The 20,518-nt window shown below is 50.8% G+C and overlaps 1 protein-coding gene across 5 annotated transcripts in view; it reads left to right on the plus strand.

The window, feature by feature from the left end:
• Window positions 1-2,477: 2,477 nt before the first annotated feature.
• TCF12 (transcription factor 12) overlaps window positions 2,478-20,518 on the plus strand; it is a 52,377-nt gene continuing 34,336 nt past the window's right edge. For 2 of the 5 annotated variants that reach the window (XM_077318102.1, XM_077318105.1), the window contains exons 1-5: window positions 2,482-2,767; window positions 2,963-3,035; window positions 17,127-17,200; window positions 17,659-17,727; window positions 19,569-19,671. In XM_077318102.1, coding sequence (XP_077174217.1) covers window positions 2,672-2,767; window positions 2,963-3,035; window positions 17,127-17,200; window positions 17,659-17,727; window positions 19,569-19,671 — 415 coding nt within the window. In that variant the 5' untranslated portion in view covers window positions 2,482-2,671. Of the gene's footprint in view, window positions 2,768-2,962; window positions 3,036-17,126; window positions 17,201-17,658; window positions 17,728-19,568; window positions 19,672-20,518 lie in introns of all 5 variants that reach the window. The other 3 variants (XM_077318103.1, XM_077318106.1, XM_077318104.1) reach the window with 3 other exon arrangements.

A 20,518-nucleotide genomic window follows, 5' to 3' on the forward strand; every position in this document is an offset into this window, starting at 1 on the left:
GCGGGAGACCCAGGCGCGCGGAAGGAAGGAAGGAAGGAAGGAAGGAGGAGGAGCGTCGGGCGCCCCCCCCCCCACCCGGCAGGGAAGGCCCAAAGAGCCCCCGGGGTCTCCCGCCCTTGTGCCGCGCCTGAGAGGGAAGGAAGGAGGGAGGGGCCAGGGCGGCCTGCTCGGGAAGCCCCCCGGTGGGCCCGGGCAGAGCCTCCTCGGAAGCGCCGCAGACGGCCGCCTTGGAGCCCCCCTCCCGCCTGGGCAGCGCGGCTTGGTCGGCCAGTGCGCCATTCCCAGCTCCCCCCGTTCTGTTTCGCCCCCCCCTCATAATTTCATTTATTTATTATATATCACGTAACATCCGGCAGGACTTGTGACCACCATGCTTCTGGCGGAAGGGCACGCCTGCCTCGGGGGTCGGACGCAGAGGCAGGATGGATGGGGGCATCCATTAAAGACCTGGTGCTCTGCTCCTGCATCTGCAGATCGGAGCATCTTTGAAGGGCCACTTCCCTCCCAGGTATTTGGCAACTGATCTGCGCAATGTCCTTAGGGAGGAAGGCTTTTGCTAAACAGATCTATCCCAGCTGCACAATTTTGCGGCTGAATTTGAAATGTGTATCTTTGTTTATGTAAGAATACAGCAATAAATCCTGTAAGGATTTAAAATCAGTTGGAAAAGGAGGCTTTGCATTCTTGTCTGAGGCCTATAAGGGACTTTTCAAAGAGCTGATCTGATGGCTCTGCCCAGCTGACCCCCACCCATTGGATTGTTACTGCACAAACAGCACCCATGGATTGTGTGTAGGGAGCCCCGCCATTCTGCACCTGGGATGGATGGGGGCAAGTGGAGGAGCGCTGCTTCTCCAAGCTGGGTGGTGCTTCCAAGAGCCATTCATGTTCTTCTTTCCTGGGGGTTGGGTGCAAACCATTCATACACTTGACTGCAATCCAGGCTTACCCACCAGATATGCCAATCCTGCAAGCTAGGTTTTTCAGAAGATCATGTTCAGTCAAGAAAAAAGAGGGCATCTCTTTGACAGATGGAGACGGGCTAATATTTTACTTCCCGCCAGCAGATAAGGGAGCTTTGGCAGGACTCAGGGCAGGGCTCCTTCCTGGGAGAGCTTTCCCAGCAGAAGTGGGAGCTTAGAGGAGGGTTTGGGAACCAGCGCTGCAGCTGCCCCTCTGTCTTTTGCCAGAAGCACCAGGGGCAGTTGATGCCACACGCTCTCCCCCATTTGCTAACGTGGAAGTGGTGGCCACCTCAGCTCTGAAAAGGAAGAGGTAGCCTCAGTTGTGGGTCAGTGGTGGCAACCCAAAGAGAACCTGCTGACTGTTAACTCCATCTGGAGGCCTTGCAGAGGAAATGGCCCACTCCATGGCCGGTGTTTGTGAAGGTCCCCAGAGTGCAGCTTTGGCAGACTCCGGTTTGACTTCCCACTCTTGTTGGGTGATCTGGCACCGGTCACACACACCCTCAGCCCAGCCCGCCTCACAGGGTCGTGGTCAATGGAGAAGTCGAGAACAGGCTGCAAACCCATTGGGGTCCCCATTGTGGACACGGAGGGCTTTCTTCTGCCTCAACGGAGAGAGAGAGAGGATGGGGCTGAGGGGCTGTCTTCTTCCCCCTTCAGCTCATTAGCTGCAGATCAGGCTGGTGGCCAAGACGTTGTGGACATTTTGACACCTGGCCGCTTGAGGACTGCAGCAGCCGGATCGATCGGTTCATTTGCCTCATCCATCACTGGCCGGGACCCATGTGATCCCCCCCCCCTCCCTGCAACTGACAGTTTCCCTTTTGGAGGAGCCGCCTGCACCCCCAACCTTTGAGCTTCTTATTCCCCTCGTGGGGGGGGGCGGGGTGTCTGCAATGGGGCAGCCCTGGGGGGGGGCAGGTCCCCTCCCTCCCCATCCTCCTGCACCTGCCGCCAGGTGGGCGCCAGCCCCGGTCCCCACAGCAGCAGCAGGAGGAGGAGGAGGGGGCGGTGCGGGTGAAGAGGGCGGGGGCTCCGGGAGAGCGGGGTGGGGGGGGTCCTGGGGCCCCTTCGCCCGTGCCCATTGCCAGGGGACTCTCTCTCTCTCTCTCTCTCTCTTTCCCCGGCCGTCTCGCTCCTCGTTTTTGCCGCCGCCGCCGCCAGGCGCGGAGGGATACGGGGCGGCCGCAGGGAGCAGCGGGGGCGGCGGCGGCGGCGGCGGCGGAGGGGGACGCCTTCCTGAGGGGAGCGCGGCCTCCCCGGCCCGGAGAGGGAGGGAAGGTCGGAGGGGGGAGCCCACCGAGGGGGCCGCGGCGGCGGCGGCAGCAGCAGCAGCAGGAGGGGGAGGAGACGCCCGCCTGCCCAGGAGCCTCCGCCGGCCGCCTCCCTCCCCCTCCTCCAGCCAGCGAGCCTGGGCGGGCGGGCGGGCGAGGGGCACTACTTTGTGTGCCGCTGAGGAGGAGGAGGAGGCGGCGGGTGGGTGGGCGTGAGGGGGGAGGGGGAGCACCGAGACCCCCCCCCCCTCCTTCCTTCCCTCCCTCCCTCCCTCCCGCCGAGGAGCGGCCGGGGCGACAGAGGGGACGGAGGCTGCCTGGGCCTGCCTGCCTGCCTGCCTGGCTGGCTGCCTGGAGGGGGTCGCGGGGAAACTTTCGGGGCGGCCCCCTCCCCTCCCCTCCCCCCCCTCGGCCGGCCCGGGCCCCGCCGCCATGAACCCCCCGCAGCAGCCCCCGCAGCCGCAGCCGCACCGGATGGCCGCCATCGGCACCGACAAGGAGCTCAGCGACCTCCTCGACTTCAGCGCGGTAGGCCCCGGAGGGCGGGCGGGACAGGGGGGGGGGTCGGTCCAGGGGGGGGGTCTGCGGAGGGGCCGGGGGAGCAGACCATCGCCCCCCCCCCCCCTCTCTCCAGTCCTGCCCGGGGTCTTCGGGGCTCGCGCTGGCTGCGGTCGGGGGGGGGGTCTGTGCGTGGCCTGATCCTGGCCCCTGCTTGCCTTGCAGATGTTTTCCCCACCGGTTAATAGTGGGAAAACCAGGCCGACCACCCTGGGAAGCAGCCAGTTCGGCGGATCGGGTAAGGCGCCGGCTTCGGAGCCCCCCCCCCTCAGTCTCCCCAGTCTCAGGTCGCCGTCAAAGTTGGGGCAAGCCCGGCAGAGATGCCTAGTGGGCCCTGCTCTTCTAACATGTGGCTGCCCACACAGTCCCTGCCCAGAAACCGAAGAGTTGGTGCTGCAGAAGGGACTTGGAGGCTCCTCCAGTCCAGGAGGTTCTCTCAGTGCAAGAAGGGCTCGGATCACTTTGGAAAATACCTTGCAGTTGGAAATGGTGTCATTTAACAGACCTGAACAAAACCTCAATAACAAACTTCGAATGCTGTTGTGTGACAGATCTATGACTGTGCCTGTAATACCTTGGGGTTCTTAAGGTTTACTTACCATGCAAATCCATCTCTTTACTTAGACGCCAGGGGCAAGCAGGGGGGTTGTACAAGGAGGCCTGAAGGGAGGCATGGAGGTGGGCTACAGAGACTTCCTGTGCTGCTTGCTGAGGGAACGCTCCGCACTTGGACCTCCTTTAGCAGCTGATGGGGAACCAGATAGGGCTGCAGTGTGGAAGCTCTTTGGAGCCCACAGGCCTCTTCTCTCTTTTTCCAAGGGATTCTCATTGCAGAACTGAATACATAGCATAGGGCATGCGCAGAGTTCTAATCTGCTCACGAGAGGTGACCACCATTAATGCCAACACAGTACTATGTGCACAGTTTGGGTACTCGAACCTGAAGAAATGTATGGTTTTGAACAGGTAATACCTCCACCTGGAGCTTCATAGAACTTCCAGTGTATGGGGGAGGCATTCCTAGCGTAGATTTTTGCATGCAAATACCTTGGGAACCAGGTGACTGTGGGAAACAAGGCTTTGATGAGCTGACTTCTCTGTTTCCTTCTGGACCATAGCTTTGGTTCATACCGTCTTTGATGTCACTTCCTATGCCTATGTGGCTTGTATTAAAGGGAATTTTTTTGAAAAAGTGGGTTAGGATATTTGAAGTGATTCACGCATCTATATAGAAGCAGCGGCCCAATTCCAGTTCTGGCACTTAGTTTTGTACATCAGATATATTGGTTGCTGACATCTCGGAGTCTGTACTGGGAAGGGGAGGGAAGGACGGTGTTTGCTTTCTTGCTTTCAACCTGGTTATGTGGAGGTTTATTCTGCAGCAAGATCCCTCATGGTTTTCTGGCTGCAAGGCATCTTAATTTGTGTCTTCAATTCCTGATGAGTCTCTTTAATTTCTCAGTATGTCATGGACATTTACCAGCCCTTTAAAAATAGCCTTTCTCGGTGGCTGTCCCATAGAAGAGGTTCCTTAGTGATAGTTCCTTGTCAGGTGTAACATAATCTGTCATAATAGCTGTGGTTATAGCACTATCTAAATTTCAGTTGCCACATATGTCTTTTCACTTTAAGCTGTTTTAATTTCTGTTCAGAAACAACATTCATTCCAATGTTATCCAGATGGAATTTGCTTCTTCTGCATGTTTGCGTGGAGTCTGTCTCCCAGGATGAAACTAGAACATACCAGCCCAAACACTGTGCAGAGGTATTTCTATTAAGTCCAGATGTGAGGGATTTTACCTGCTTTCTTACATGCTTTTGTTAAACATTAGAGCATTCTACATAGAAATCAGCAGCATTTTGTGGATTGTTCTCCTGCTGTCCAGGCAAGTGAGGTGTCCCCCCCCCCCCGAATGAATTCAGAAAATGGCTTGATTACAGAAGAGGAAATAGCCGTGGGGCCTTCATGGTCTTAACCAGCACCCCAAACTGGGCTTGCAAACCCACACACCTCCTGTGAAGTCCATTAAGGTCAGAGCTGTGAGATGGAATGGGTCCTTGTGACAAGTAAAAAAGGGGGGGGAAGCAACCCCCCCCCCAAATGTTGGGATGTGAATTCGCTTGGTATTGGCTAATAAACACTGCCACTAGCGTTAGTGTTGCAGTCATAAAAGATCCGACTTTGTTTAGACTCCGTGACTGCTAGGGCCGTGAGGGAGAGGCCCTTTTGACAATCTTTGTAGTCAACATTTTGTCTCCATGCATTCCTGGAAGTCTCTCAGTGAAGACCCAGCATCGGAATCAGAAGACAGTCTGCAAGAACAAGGATTAGCCTACCTTTGGCTTCTGCTCACCATGCTAACGTGGAGAGTCTGCTGTAGCAGAGAACATGCAGGGATTATTATTATTAATTAATTAATTAGATTTATTACCCATCTCTCTTGTAAAACGTCTTGTGACAGATTGCAAATTAAAACCCGCATCTATTAAAACATTAAACATAGATAACAAGCTCTGGCAGTGAAAAAAATCAAGACTTAAGTTCCGCCTACGGCATGGGTTTAATTTCGCACTCTGGGTTGGGCAGCAGCTCCCTATAAAGGTGCTGTCTCCAGGAGGCAGCTTTCTGCCTAGAAAATGCTCAAGGTTGGACCCTGGAGACCTTAAATCCGGGTTCACCTTCTAAGAGCCTCAGCAGAGCCACATGCCGCCAGTTCAGTTCCTGGTGCCTCCAGTGGAAAGGGATCGGGTTATAGGTGATGGGGAAGGCCTCTCTGCTCAGACCCTGGAGAGCTGCTGCTAATCCAAAGTGATGGGGCTGACCTTGAGAGAGCAGGGGCCTGACCTGGTCTGAGGAAGCTTCGAGTGTTGGGGCTTCTGTCAAGGTTTATAATGTCTTAGCAGTTTTACTTGGGTTTTAATTTGGCTAACATGACAGCATTTTCTGTGGGGCTTCCTCTTTTTTCCGTTCTAAATGTATCATGGAAAAACTTCCCAGATAGCTCGTAACAGCTGACTCCCGATTTCCGGACTTTCTGGATGAGAGACTGACCAGGAGCCGTGTGTGAGTTGCTGTTTGCTGCTTGGAGGAAGAACCGGGCAGAAGGATGAGAAATAGTCATGGCCCGAAGGAGTAGACGAGGTTTTGTGCTCCTTTTTGTCACTGCAGTTCTACCTTACCAAGATTTTTCTAGAGCAGTTTGTTTTTATGGTGCTCTAACTCAGGAGTAGTCAACCTGTGGTTCAGTTTGCTGGCAGGGGCTCATGGGAATTGTAGTCCATGAACATCTGGAGGACCACACCCCTCCTCTAACTGGTTGAAGTTCAGCACCTGGAGCTATTCTTCTTTAGAGAAACTTTGGAGGTGGTTTTCCAAAATCCCTTGGAGAGGATGCTTTGCTACTTTGCTTTCTGCTTGTATATATATATTTTTTACTCCTGCCTGCCAGTCATGACTCAACTGCTGTTACTGATAAACCCACTCTGTAGTTGAAGGTGGCTTGTCTCGGTTCTAACTTTAAACACATTGCTTTGAAAGCCCGACTGATCCCGGGTGTTTTGCAAAGTGACACAGTCATTTGCTAACAGTTTTGAAGGTCAAGTTTTTTCTTGCTGTAGGATGAGATAATTGGTGATTTTATGTCTTGAATGAATGTTTTGTATTTCTGCCTTTGGAAAACAAAGCTGTATTTATAAACACAACATTCAGAGGCATAAAGGACAGACTTTTTGGTGAAGATGTTAACTGAATACCAAGGAAAATCAACAAAATAAGCTTTTGTTGAGTTTTATAATATGCTACTATGTATGTGCTAGTCTTTAGAGGTTTGTTAGGTGTGCTTCTGCCAGGGGAGCTGAAGGGAGTCAGGGAAGAGGAAGAAATGCCTTGGAGTTCTCTTTTATAAACTGGAGTGAGAATCATATTCTGTGATATGTTTAAGGATGTACCTAGTGGTATTTTGCGGCCTGTGTATGCTGGTAGGTAACCATGTTGGTCTGATGCAGCTGAACACAATTTGAGTCCTGGGGCACCTTTCGAACCTATACAAAGAAGTGTGTATGCATACAGAAACGTATACCTTTGTCAGTCTAAAAGGTGCCGCTGGACTCCAATTTTGTTTTACAGTGTGTGACATCCTGGCTTCTCCAAACATTGGATTGTCCCTCTTGGAAAAATAGAGGCAGTTGGGGTGGGGGTCAGGGGAAAGGGCCCTTTTTTTACATCTCTTCAGGATCTGCTTGCAACCAGAAGCAGACAGTATGTCAATGTTGCTGTGTTTTGAGGAAAGGATCCCTTGGCAATCAGAAATGATGCTCAAACTGATGGCTGATTCGTGAGTTTAGCAGCCTTTTCGTTGCTCTTAATTCCCGGTTTCCATTTCTACAGAATGACCTCTCCAGCTCTTTGTGTTGCAATGTTACAAGGAGAAAAGTGCAAGGGGTAACTCTGTTTGGGTTGCACTGTAAAAAACCTCTACCTACAGCTGTGCTAGAGGGTATATTTTGGGTATGGTTCCTTCGCCATAATCAGGGCAGGGTTCCAGCAAGCATGCCAAGATCCTGTAGGGACCTCTCTCTGGCTGGCTGGCTGGCTGGCTGGCTGGCTGCCCTGATCCCAGCACAGAGAAGGAGTCAGCCAACAATTAGGGACTCCCCCTGAACTGATAAGAGAAAGTGGACTTCACCTTGCAAAGGGGTTGGAAGTTTGAGGTTAGAGATCTGATTTGCACTAGCAGTGTTTTGTCTTTACTTTTTAAAAAAGTTCTGGATGTCCTTGCTCCAAGACTATGTGCATGCATCATTTTATGAACCCTAGCAACTGAATGGGTACAACAAACAGATTTTGTCAGATGGGAAAAATATTCCCAAATCAATTTCCTCTGGAAAACAGCCTTGCCCGCTGTACTCTTTTGAGAGTCATAGATAAGATTCATGTTGACAGTCGGAGAGACATACCAGCATCTCGCCTGTGGCCCTGATCTCATAGCAAGGGATATGGTAACAAGTTGTCTAAAGATTCAGTAACTAAGCAGGGCATTTTTCCATAGCTGACAAAGTATATTTTGATGACTGCGAGAAACAGCGTTGGGTTAATATTTGTTTACTTAATTTATTGTCTGCCTTTCTCAGTGAGGGAGAGTAGTTTTGCCGTTATGCCCTGTACTTTTAAAACCTTTAATCACTTGGAGGGTAAAACTGTATGGGATGTAAGCCTTGAGGGAGATACAGATGTCAATGCAGGCCCGAGGGGGTTTGTAAGGCTGGGGTGTCTGGGTGCCCCTGAGGCTGTGGCTTTCCCACAAAGGGTCTCCTGGCCAGACACAGCCAAAAGCCTTCAGGGTAGCTGAAGATCCTTGTGTGTGGTAACTGCCATGAAGTTTGCATAGCTACTTTTAGTTGGCTGTATTTTGTCTAATTTTGTATAATAAGAACAGCAAGATAACTCATGTATTGCCAGAGCTCAATTACTGTCTGACTTTGTGGACAAATTGGTTTACATATTAGTTTAAACCTGTTATAGGTTAACTGGATTGAGGGTGGCCGTGTCTTTGCCCTCCACCTGCTAGTCAGCAGCATGTGTTTAATTTCACAAGTACTTATGGGTGTCCAACCAAGCATATTTCTGTTCAGGTCACCGGCTGTTTAGCATGATCATTGGTGATTATTTCATAGTATAAATATTTAGTCATGGTCTATAAGCAGTTACCAGACACTTTAGGTGGCATTGTGCTCTCCTGAAAGTATTGCAGTCTTCTTGACTCATTCATTTTCTTTGTGCCGCCTTTGGATTGCCTTAGTGCCTCGTTCTGCCTTAATTCCTCTCCCTGATATTCTGCTCCCAAGGTCTAGATTTCATTTCCAGTCATCAGCATTATAATTAATGTATACTGCAGGATCAGAAATTCATTACTAGACTTTGGCGGTGCCTGACTGGGGCTGATGGATTCCAGTTTTGTTTCCGCGAGGGATGTTTTGGGATGCTGATTTCTGCCTGCCTCTCTGCGTGTCTCCGTTCTTCTCTTGGCATGGCCATTTCCCCAGTCACACAGTGGCAGTGAAACTCTCAGGCGTCAGACTAGGTTTGCGTGGTGTTTCAGGGTGGATCTTAGTATAAAATAAGTTCTTATCTGAAATGATTACTGATTTGTTATTGTAATGTGTTCTGAATGGGGACAAGGATTTCTCAGGCTTAACATTTGTTTCCACGGTAATAATTACGAGTTCAGTTACTAGATGCCTTTACATCTGACAATGGTATTTCTAATAAAACCTGCATTATTAAATATTACAGGATAAAATAGCACACCAAAAAAGCCCAGCGTTAAACATGGGGAGGCAAATAGGGGGAAGTAATCCAACATGAGCATTGTTAGGGTACAGATAGTTTTGTGCTGCATAGACATAAGAAGGTGACAGGCTTTCAGATATCCCAAGAATAAATATCTATTGCTTGTTATGTTTACCGTCACTGACATAAAGGAAGCAGTCCTGCTATATTTGGAGCAGCAGAAGGGGCGAGGTGCTTCACATACGTTACCTGTACCCCGTAGTCCTTGCTACAGCTCTGTAGGGCAGGTGAGTACTGTTATTGTCTTATATTTTAGAGAGGGGACCAGAGAAGGTCCAATGAGGGAGCTTGGCTCTTGTGAGGCCATGATGTGAGTTTGCGGCAGCCGTGAGATTTGAACCAGGTCCCTTGCAGCTCACCTTCCTAGCAGCTTGCTTTGTCTATCATCAGGGCTCAAACGGAATCACTGCACACCATCCTCAGCCCGTAAGATTGTTTTCGTTAAACTCTGATTTCTCGTTACCTTAATGTGCAGCGTGTAATCACAGCAGCCGTAGTGAAATCTCCGGCTTTGCTGCTAGGGAGCTCTCAGCCTGATGTGGAGATCCGCTCTTTCCTGGAATGGAATGTTGATTAAGGAGTTTCCATTTTAGTATTGCAGTCTGCCGTGCCGGGAGTTGCTGACAATGCAAAAAAAAATCTTCCCAGTGAAAGAAAAACCCAGCTGAGCTGTAACTTCTAGATCTGCTCTGGCAGGAGGCTTCAGATCTCGAAGAAACTGTATCTCTTTTCAGGTTACTTTTTAAAAATAAGAAACCGAGACAAGGAATTGCAAATAGCCAGCTGTCTTTAGCAAACACACACATCTGTATCAATTGACTGCAAATGTGTTTTATACGGTTATATATATATATGGTTCCTAAAAACCTTCTAGTAGTGAGGAGGTGTAATCCTTATGTTAAAGTCCTTGGGCCTCAGACAACTGAACATAGAAGAAATGATACCACTTGTGTCTGAGAGGCTCAGAAAGCAGTTGAGGAGGCCAGCTGCTATGAAACACTGTCTCCAGGGCCTCTGGATTCTTAGTTCAGTGCATGAGGCTTGTGTATAGCTCTGGCTCTTTTCCTTTTTGTAAACCAACTTGAGCCCCGAGCAAGGGGATGTGTAAACATTCTACATGGGAATAACTAGAACTGTGTATATTTCACTTCCTTATGTTGTTTTTAATTTGTGGAATTGACATGTTTGCTCTGTATAAGGGTTCTGTTTATCTGCTGTTGCTTTTCAATACAAATTTAAAAGTCGGCTTTAAATGTGAAGGTATGCTGTGCCAATAATATGAAGCTGATAAAAATAATCTGATTTTTACTTTGGGTTTTATTTGTTTGCCTGAGGCCACTAGTGTAGCTTCAGAGGAGCACCCATTTTAAAACTTAAGGAGTCACATCTTGTTTTCTGTCACTGAATCAATGAGATGCAGATGCTTCCGGGACATGACCGGACAGAACCCATGTGCCATCGATGCTGTAAGATTTCCTTTGGCTGCCGTTCTTGTAACGTCTTGATGTCCCTTGAGTTTGGTGAGATTGAGGCTGGGCAGTGGGGTGTGATCCTTGGATGAAATCTAAATGTACCAGCTACGAAGCTGGCCATGTCTCATTGAATCCCCTCTCTGATCGTGTCACACCATGACTGAAATTCATTTGCGCAAACCGGGCCTGTTCCTGCCCCCTTCCTGGCCACTCTAGCCTCCTTTACCTCTCGCTGGCATGCACCCTCTAGCCACGGCTGTCGCATGCTTCCTGAGACAAAGACATGCAAGGTTTCTCCCTGGTGGCAGGGATCAGTGGGGCCAAGAGGGGCAGGTTCCAGCAGAAGGACAGAATGGCCATGGCAGCAGGATAAATAATTCTTGGCCTAACCTATTTGGTAGGGTCATGGGGAAGACAACACTGAGGCACCTGGAACAAGGTACGCCACCTGTATGTCTCCTTTCCCCATGCCTTTTGAGTGGGTTTTTCAACTATGATGGGACACCGTGGTGGGAAAGAGGGCCGGAGCTGGCAATGTACTTTCAGTGTTGTGGCCATAATTAGGAACAGTACCAGTCCACAGTAATGGCTTGCGTGTGAGCAAAATGTTATATGGTCTCCAATTTTAAAATTAAATTTCTGTAAAACATGCACATAGGTAAATGTAACCTTCCTGAAAGGAAGAATAGGAGTCTGCCTACAGCTGGCAGGTCTCCAGTTGGATATTACACATTCAAGTTATTGTTTAGGCCAGAGTCTTCCTGTTAGGCATAATTCCTGATGCTTTATCTAGTGCCAGCGTAGCTTTGGAATTAATTTTTTATAGACACGCACACCCTGGCTTTACGTACCACTCAGTCCATCAGTAATTAACTCCTAAGCCACAATGCAGACCTCTATCGGCACTGTTATTATTATTATTATTATTGTATTAGTGATGTAATTATAAATTGTCTCTCCTAACACGGTGTCTTTTAATGACTTAGGTGAATGAACAGGTGGCCCCTCTCTGAAGAGACCGTAGTAGGTAGACGGTGTTAACAGAGCCTAGCCAGTTACTCATCCGCCATAGGTCCCTCTCCTGGAAGACTTCCGTTTGTGCTCCTCTCTTCCTCCAGAGAGGCCAGGGAGAAGACAGCTGGTCCGTGTCCAGGAGCTGCAGTTTAGGGGCATGTTGATAGGTTTAGTGTTGCTACATAGGGGCTGAATCCGGAGGAAGGTTTCTTTAGGCACAGGCATGATTTTAAATAAATAAAATAAATATTCTATGTGTATACTTCCCCGTCCCTGTTAACTCAAGCTGGTAGCCCGCTTGGTGTAATGGTTAGGAGCACAGACTTCTAATCTGGGGAGCCCACTTTGATTCCCTGCTCCTCCCCCACAGGCAGCCAGCTGGGTGACCTTGGACTCCCCACGGCACTGATAAAGCTGTTTACCAGAGCATTGCTTTTAAGCAAAGTTGGTGCAAGAAAGGCCAGGGAACAGTGTGGGTTGTCCTGCTTTGAGAAGCCCCTGAAGGGGGGGGCGGGTGATGCAGGCAAGTGGCGCTCACAAGCTGGGCCTCCTCCTGGTCCAGGACTGAGTACCGAATGCGGTTCTCGCTCCCTCTGTTACTGCTCCCTCCATCTTTCCCCTCTTCACTAACTGGGGCCCGAGTGGCCCCCGAAGCCCATGCTGGATATGGGAGGAGGTGTTTGTAGCCAGGCCGTGGCCGGCCCTCGTGTGATTTGTAATTCCTCTGTCTCTGGACATCGCCCGAGTTCAAGCACTGGAAGGTATAAAGCGGTATGCGTGGGGTGCTGCTGCTGCTGCTGCGTGAGTTTTCGTTCCTCCTTCTCTGGGAAGACCTGGGATTCTGAGCCTGTAAGCACCCCTTGTGCAAGGGGATGATGCAATTAAAAAAATTCTGTTTTGTCGCTGTCTCCCATCTGCTTGCAGGGGACAACTGCACCCAAGGCTCTTGGATGGTATAGAAGAGCTCCATGACACAGAATGAGCAAGTAAGAGATCCCCCCTGACGTAGAAGCAATGGGGCTGGAAGGTGGAACGAAGCAGCTCAGCAGGGAAAGCCCCGTGCAAGTCCAGATGCCGGGACTTATTGGGGAATGTATTTGTAGGCTGCGCTGCCCAGGGAGAAGCTGCCGAGGAGGCAGCCTGAACCAAAGGCCGGGGCCCTTAGGCCACTCGGCTCCTTTCTGTCAGCGTGTGCGGAGCTTGCGACTTCTTCCCCCTGGCAGCAGCCCCTGTGAAGTGTGGCAGACTTGCATTTGGAGCAGGAGGGAGTTCCGGAAGCAGTTTGATCCTGTGGGAGTGAGTGAGATTCGCCTGGGCTAGACCAAGCCCCGTGCAGGAGCCTCCTTGTCTCTTTGGAGTCCGGCCCCAGTAAACTCGGCCTCGTGCGTCTGCTGTGGATTTAGCCCAAAGAGCAGAAAAACGGGGAGCAGAGTCTGGCTCCCAGGCAGGCACTTCCTCTCCCTGTTGTGCTTCTAGATGCTGCCCGAGGCCTTCCCAGAAGGCTGGTTAGAACGGTGTGTCAGTCTTGTCAGACGGAGCAGCTGTGCATACTTGTGCTGCGTGTTTTAGCTCTGGAGGCCGCTAAGGTACTAGTTGGCCGTATAAAACAGGAAGGCTCACCTCACAGAAAATATGCCCGCTTTTATTTAGTGCTCAGGGGAATCTTAGGTTTTAAAGTCTTGAGTAAGCGTAATTGTTTTTTAATGCTAGGAGTTCCCCAAGATGGTGCCTCTGTCCAGTGTTTTTTTAGGAAAGTGGGCAGAGCCCAGCAAGGCCTCTGATTCATTAGTTGTGCAGATTACATTAGTTGTGTGTTGCTTTCTTCTTGTGGTTCTTCCTGCCGTGCGGTGTCAAAATTCCAAAGGGGCCCACAAATGGCAAAAGGGGCCCTGCAGCAACACTCATTCTGTGCACCAGGATTAGACTAATGGTGACTTGGAGACGGTGACTGCCGTTTTGGGGGTGTGCTGAAGGGCTTGGGGGGCTCCCGCATGATGAGGAGTCTCCACGTTCTGTCCTTCTCCATCGCAAAGGCTGCAGCATCAGTGTGGCCAAAGGAGCCGACACACGTGGGAGTCTTCCGCGCACTTTTCTCTGCCCCTTTCCTGAATTTCCCACTTGTGCTCTACACTGACTCCGACTTGGCTGTCGGGTGCTTGCTTCTCTCAGCTGGGCTGAGGGGCGGTCTTATAAATCGAATTATAAATAAAATTAAAAATCATGCATAAATGCTGCCAGTGTGAGTCTCCTTCCTTCCACAGTCCCTGTTTGGAGTGGCAGGTGTGCGCCTGGAGCCCTTGTCCAGGGAAAGGCACAGCAGCTCTTTCCATCGGCCCACGTCTTGTCTGGGCTGCTTGTGTCGCATCAGCTAGCAGAACCGTGGATCGTTCCCTCTATAGACGACTCCAGGCGTGGTCAGGAACGGAATGCATAACCTGGCTCTAGCAGTACTGGCTCGATGTATGGCTTGGCCATCCTAAGCTTAGATGGGAAGCTAAAGCACTCTCTTAATGGACAATGATTTTGGCTCATACCAGTCGCTCTAAGTGTCTAGCTGAGGGTTCCCAGTGAGCACCGTACAGTGAAGGGAAGAGTGCTTCGCCTTGTCTCTTTTCCTCTTCGCTGCATTCTTGGTGGCTGGGCCTCCTGCACGTTTCTTTAAGGGAACTCTTCAGATATTTGCCTTACTCCCCAATAAGTGTGCACAGGGCTGCAGCAAAAAACAGTGGGATTTTCTCCAGAAAGAAAGGCAAATAACTGGGTTCAGGTACATCTGCTAATTCCAACATATAAAATTGTGTTGCTAACAGTAAAGAAGTAGTATAACCTGTTGAGCGTAGCCTTGGTATTTGACTGCAGCAGTGGACGTGTGGGAAGTTCCTGAGCGAGGGAGTGAGGAGGAGGAGGAGGAGGAGGAGTTGGTTCATTCATGCTGCCTTTTCTCTATCAGGAGTCTCAAAGTGTCTTCCAATGGCCTTCCCTTTTCTCTCCCCACAACAGACACCCTGTGAGGGAGGGGAGCCTGAGAGAACTCCTTCTGGCAACTCTTCCAAGGGTCTCCTCCTTCTAAGTGTGAAATTAGTCCACTGTATTTGTACCTTGTCCTTTTCTCAAGCAGCCCAGGTGATGGACTTGGCTCTCCCCTCCTTCCTTTTATCCTGGGAATCAGTGGCTAGCCCAAGGGGAGCCAGTAAGTTTCTCCACAAGGGGAGAGTTGAACCTGGGTCTCCCCCACCCTGGTTTGCCACCCAGCCACTACCCGACACTAGTTGTCATGCAGCCGTTAATAGGAGCGTCGCAGTCAGGCCTGCTTTCATAATACAAGGACTAGGACTTCTGATTTTGAACTGCATATTTTCCAGCTCTCTTTATGAGCTCTTGAGTTACCGAAAAGCGTCTTGGGAGCCAGTTGCGTGTTCTGCAGAAAAAGAATAGATTCTGGTTCATAAACCTGTCATGCTGAATTCCATTGTGTAGAATCAATGTGTTTTCATTTCTTTGTAGTAGATAATCATGTATACATGTTGAATAACAAATACATTTCAAGTCCAAGTTGGAGTCCAGTGGCACCTTTAAGACCAACCTAGTTTTCTTCAAGTTATAAGCTTTTGCGTGCAGGCACACTTTCCGATGCCACAAAATGGAAATTACCAGTCCATATAGCTTAATTCCAGGGGGAGACATAGTGCAGGAAATAAATATGTCCATATTGGAGATTGATCGGCAGATATAACCTTAATTGTGGAATGCTGAGACAAATTAACTGAGACCTTGCCATGATGCTCTGTCATTACCTCTCAAGCATGGAGGTGACTTTAAAGCATCTTCTTCTTTGAAGCGGGGTGAATGGCTGGGTAGAGATTCCTTCTGTCTGTTAGTACCTGTTAGTGCCACTGTGCATCCTCAGATCCTGGATCAAGAACAACAAAATTATGGCCCTGCCAGCTGCAAAATGTGGCAGAGTTGTGGAGGTTTTGGTGCTGGAAAGAGTGCTGGGGAAGCCACACCCTTGTACTCTGTCAATCATGTGCACTTGGGGGGGGGGAAATTGGTGCTTCTGGTGCAGCATCATGACCGGTAGTTGACTCCGAATGGGGCTGCCCTTTGTGTCAGCGATCCGTAAGCGCCGCTGTCTGCCGAGATCTTCCTTCTTTTCGGACTCTTCTCCAATACCTAAATTAGGCCACTCTTGGGAGCGTTAACATGGATGTGGCGCTCTTCGTCTGGGCTGCTGGCTGGGGATAAACTTTTCAAAGTGTTGTTTCTGGATCCAGAAAACTGCAAACCTATTAGCCAGGTTTTTATTTTAGGGAAGTTGGTGGAGAGTCCCGTCAAGCTAGAATTGCTGAAAAGTAGAAGTCCCGCCCCGCTGAGGAAGTTCTGCTTTCCCGACCTTTGAGAGCCCTTTGAGGGTCAGCAGGTAGAGAGGGGAGAGGGCCCTGTGGCAGCCTGGGCTTGGGCCTAACAGACCGAGGCTTCCGGGCCGAGGAGTTTCTTAAAGAGTCGCCTCCAGGAGGTGCCAGGGGTGGGATTGTTGTCCTCATGGAAGGCAGTAAAGAGTACTGCGATCTGGCGGGGATATTTGTAGCGATGACTCAGTCCATGCCCCATTCATGCATACTGGGAATACTCCTCCTTTTGGCACGGGAGAAAACCTTCTGGGTTTTGGGTGACTCTGGCTGCCTGGCAACAGAAGAGTTTGGAAGGGGACCGTTACCCATTGCTGTGTGCATGACACAGGGGTCGAGAGCAAAGCGCCTGAAGCTCTCCGCATATGCACACACACACACACACACTCTGCCTGAAGGATTATGCTCTGTCTGTCCTGAGAGGGCTGCCATTACAGAATCTTGGGTCTAAGACTGTTAACAGCATTAAGCAACTTTCTCCATACAAAACCATTAACTCACTAGGTGGTTCAGAACAGGTAAGAGAATTTTTTTCAATCGAAGACGGGTTGGATTTTGTATGCAGCTTCTCTCTACCTTAAGAGCAGCTTACAGTGGCCTTCCCTTCCTTTCCCCACCACAGGCCCCTTGGGAGGTAAGTGGGGCTGTGAGAGGTCGGAGTCAAGGGCGACTGGCCAAGCCCACCTAGCAGGCTGCATGTGGAAGAGGAAGGGAGGGATGGAGGGAGGGTGGGTGGGGGGAGGACTAATGGTTGAGTCTTTCCTTCAGGTGAGAGCGTAGAATTGTGTGCTGACCGGCAGAAGCGGAAGAATGCCATAGGTTGTTGAATCACTAGTGGGAGTTTGTAAAAGGCAGAACAAATATGCTCAGAACAGCTGTCAAAAAGCCATGATAGCTAGAAGCCACCCTATACATCCATGGGTCATCTCTTTTCTCCCCCACGCTGGGGGCCGTTGGGGCCTGGGAGCTGGTCAGCTGCACTCAAGTCAGTCCTAGTGGATGATGCCCAGCACAGTGGTGGGATTCTGCTCCCGAAATGCTGCCTTTTATATCCCATAGCCGGTGCTCTTTCTTTCCACCCGTAGGTTTGGAAGAACGGACAGGTGCTGCCTCTTGGGGGACAAGTGGTCAGTCCAGCCCTACATATGAACCTGCGAGGGTAAGAATATCACAGCCCTCCAGAGGCCACTAAGATTCTGCTTTGCAAAAGGAGGAGTCGGTTTTTGTGTCCCAGCTGCCTGGAGATTGTAAGCGGGAAGGGCAGTTCTGTTGGGAAAAGGGGGAAGGGGCCATAGCCCCTGGAGAGAAGCAGGGGTATGGAGCCATGTGCTTCTCCCCCCCCCCCCCCCACATAGGGCTGCAGGGAGGAGGACTGAGGGGCTTGCCCCTAGCTGTTCATCGCCTGGGCCCCGGCAGGTGTCCTCTTTGGGGCCAGGTGGCTGTTTCAGGCAGGAGCTCCTGTGGTGGTCGGGGAGGAAGATTACGCCACTTATCCCTGAGGCTCTCCCAGACCCAGGCTAATGCTCCCAGTGTCCAGAAATCCCCCCTGTGGTGTGTGCAGGGCCAGGCCTCTCAGAGAGGAGTTCTAACAGGTTCTGACTATTTCCTCACTTGCAGGAGAACGGCAGTCTCCTTGGGAAGAGCTCGGACCTCTCAACAGCCCTTGATAAGCTGAAGCACGAGGAGGTGGGGCGTGTTTCTGGTGTGCCATAATTTGCTTGCCGATACCCCCCCCCCAAACAAAAAAGTATAACCTCCCAAATCTGTGGTTCTTCATCTATGAAATGGTATCCTTGGAAGGTGGAGTGGGGGTGTTAGAGGCCTGGAAGGGGCAGAGTTCCAGGGATATCTTTTGCCTCCCAGGTTTTGTTTGCTGCCCCCAGTGCTGTTCCGCTCACCCTGGCAGCTGCAGAGCCACAGGGAACTCATGGGAGCCTCTGGCCACAGGAGGGCCCTCTCCTTCTCTCCCTCCTTCCCACCTGCCGGCCTGCCTGCCTGGTTTCAGGGGGATCACTTGGTGCCTTGCTGCAGCCTCCCTTTTCGATGCCAGGATTTTCGAAGCGCCCCAGCCTGCAGATCTTTCTGCTGTGTGGAGCAGGCTGGAGCCATGCCGCTGAGTGTGAGGGCTCACTCTGTGCACTGGAATTTGTAACAGGAACTGGCCTCTTAGACCGCAGCTGAAGTCCTTGGCAGGGGCCCTTCCCAGAAGCCCCTTGGGAGACTGGAGCCCCCTCCTCCATCGACTCATGAGCCTTCTCCCAAAAGGTTGACGAGGCAGGACTTCTTTCCATGTATTTGGCCGCTCTGCTTGGCCACCACGCTCTTGTGTGCAAAATGTTTTGTTCCGCCAGGGTCTGACTAATATTGTGCTGCTGCTGTTCAACGCAGAGCAAACGGCACCAGTGGGTGACCTTGGCTAGGAGCGTCTGGTTTCCTGGGCAGCTGCTGCTCCACGCTGCCTGCCTGCCTGCCTGCCTGACAGACGAGGCCAGGTCGCGGTTACCGGAGGACACCCTTGTGGTCAGAAGCGAGTTGTAAATGTCACTAAGATTCTTTCAGGATGTCTATCACATGTGTATCACTGGTCCCGAAGTAGGCAAAGGGAGTAATCTTCTGGGGCTCCCAGAAGACGAATGCTAAGGCCGTAGAGCGGAAAGCTGTGACATGCGTCCATGAGCAGAGGCAGGGATTTGACAGATATTTAGCCCTTGGTTACCAGCCCTTTGGTTGAACTGACAGCACACCGGCAAAGATAGTGAGGCCTGTTCCAGCCCCATTACTGTCACCTTGAATGCAGGCCCCTCGTCTGAGGAATGATGAATGTCCAGTGATGGATGCCTTTAGAGGCCCTGGGGGGGGGTGCTGGGTGGCTGCTCTGGGCCTGAACAGCCCTTCTTAGGGGAGCCCCTTAGGCTGTGGTGAAAAGACTTCTAAGGAAAGCAGGCATTGGGAGCAGTTCTTCAGTGAAGTAGGGGATTTAATGCAACTCTCCAGAACATTCTTTCCCTTTTTGGCTCCCTTCATCTCCCAAGTATTGAAAAAAAAAAGAAAAGAAAAGAAAACCTTACAGAGGGGGGAACGAGTCACAGTGGCAACAGAGTGCCCTCTCTTGAGATGGTTCCTTTGCTTTATTGTCAAGTAGGGGACTAAAGTTGTGTCCTTCGGGCTAGCCAAAACTGATATTAGAATGGAAGCGCAGGGTAGAATAATCCTTTGGAGCTTCTATTCCTGAGGAAGCCCTCGTTAAAAATGATCCCATGGCATCCCTGATCTTTTTGCAGGCTCATCCCTTTGCATCCAGCTCATGATGGCCTGGTGGTGGAGGTGGAGGTGGGCTTTACCAGGTGCAGAGGTGGTAACATACGGCTGGCTTGTTCCTCTTCATGATATGCAGGCATGAAAACCAACCTCAGGAAAAATGCCCCACTGTCTTTCGGCATTTAGTTAGGGGGACGTCATTGAGCTCGCCTGGCAGGGCTGTAGCTAATCTCTCAAACATCTGTGTTTCCCCCCTCCCTCCCCCATAGGGTTTTCCAGAGAGCTCTCCTTTTGGGAATCACGTGACTGATAGTCGCTTAGGGCCCAGCGAAGGATTGTCCCCAACACCTTTCACAAACTCAAATTTGATGGGTAAGTAAATAAGTAATTTCCACAGTTAGTTTCTAGTTTTGATTCTTCATGTTTTTGATAAAAGTTTTTTTGCACCTTTGTCCCAATGCAGCTAGATGTCTGTTCTCCAGTGCTAGTAGAGATAGCTGCCATTAAAACAGCAGGCTCCGTTGAAGGATGTAGCACGCCGGAGCGTGTTTCTGTGTGTGAATGAGAATGCCCTTGCTTCCTGCTGGCTGCTGGGTATGATTTTGCAGGCTAGTTGTGACCCATCCTGGAATGGCTTTTCAACAACAAACAGTCTCGCAGTCTGAAGCCATCAGGAGGGTCTCCCCCGCCCCCCGGGTACCCTCTGACTTAAGGACGTCATCCCTAAAGGGGGCCCTCTAAATCCGCTCTGGCAGACTCTGCTTAGGCAGCTGGCAGTAGCTTTCTTCAGACTGCTGTTGGTGCAGAAAGGTATCTGTACTGCTTCCTCCTCTGTTGGTTGCCACTTTGCATGCTAACTCCTTGTTCAGTTGGGAGGGTACCTGGGACCTGTGGAAATGCACAGCCAGCAGGCTGGTGCTGGATTCTGTGTGTCGCCTCAGCCTTGTGGCTTTCAGGGTCTCCTTTTCCCAGCTTGGTGCCTGGGGCTTATTTGGTCTGTCCCGTTTCCCGACCAAAGGGCAGCGATATTTTCTGGCGGTTCCCAGAACTGTATTCCATTAAGTATGCTCCCATCTCCGGTTTCCACCATTTGTCCATGCGTGCAGGCACCATTAAGGAGGCAATGGCATGTCAGCGGGAGGCTGTGTTTGTATATTATGTTTCGCCACGAGCATGTTTGCCTGGGAAGATAGCGGGTTATGAATTGCGGCTGCCTCGG

This window comes from Paroedura picta, chromosome 18 (genome assembly GCF_049243985.1).
Source record: "Paroedura picta isolate Pp20150507F chromosome 18, Ppicta_v3.0, whole genome shotgun sequence".
In the NCBI taxonomy this organism is placed as follows: Eukaryota; Metazoa; Chordata; class Lepidosauria; order Squamata; family Gekkonidae; genus Paroedura; species Paroedura picta.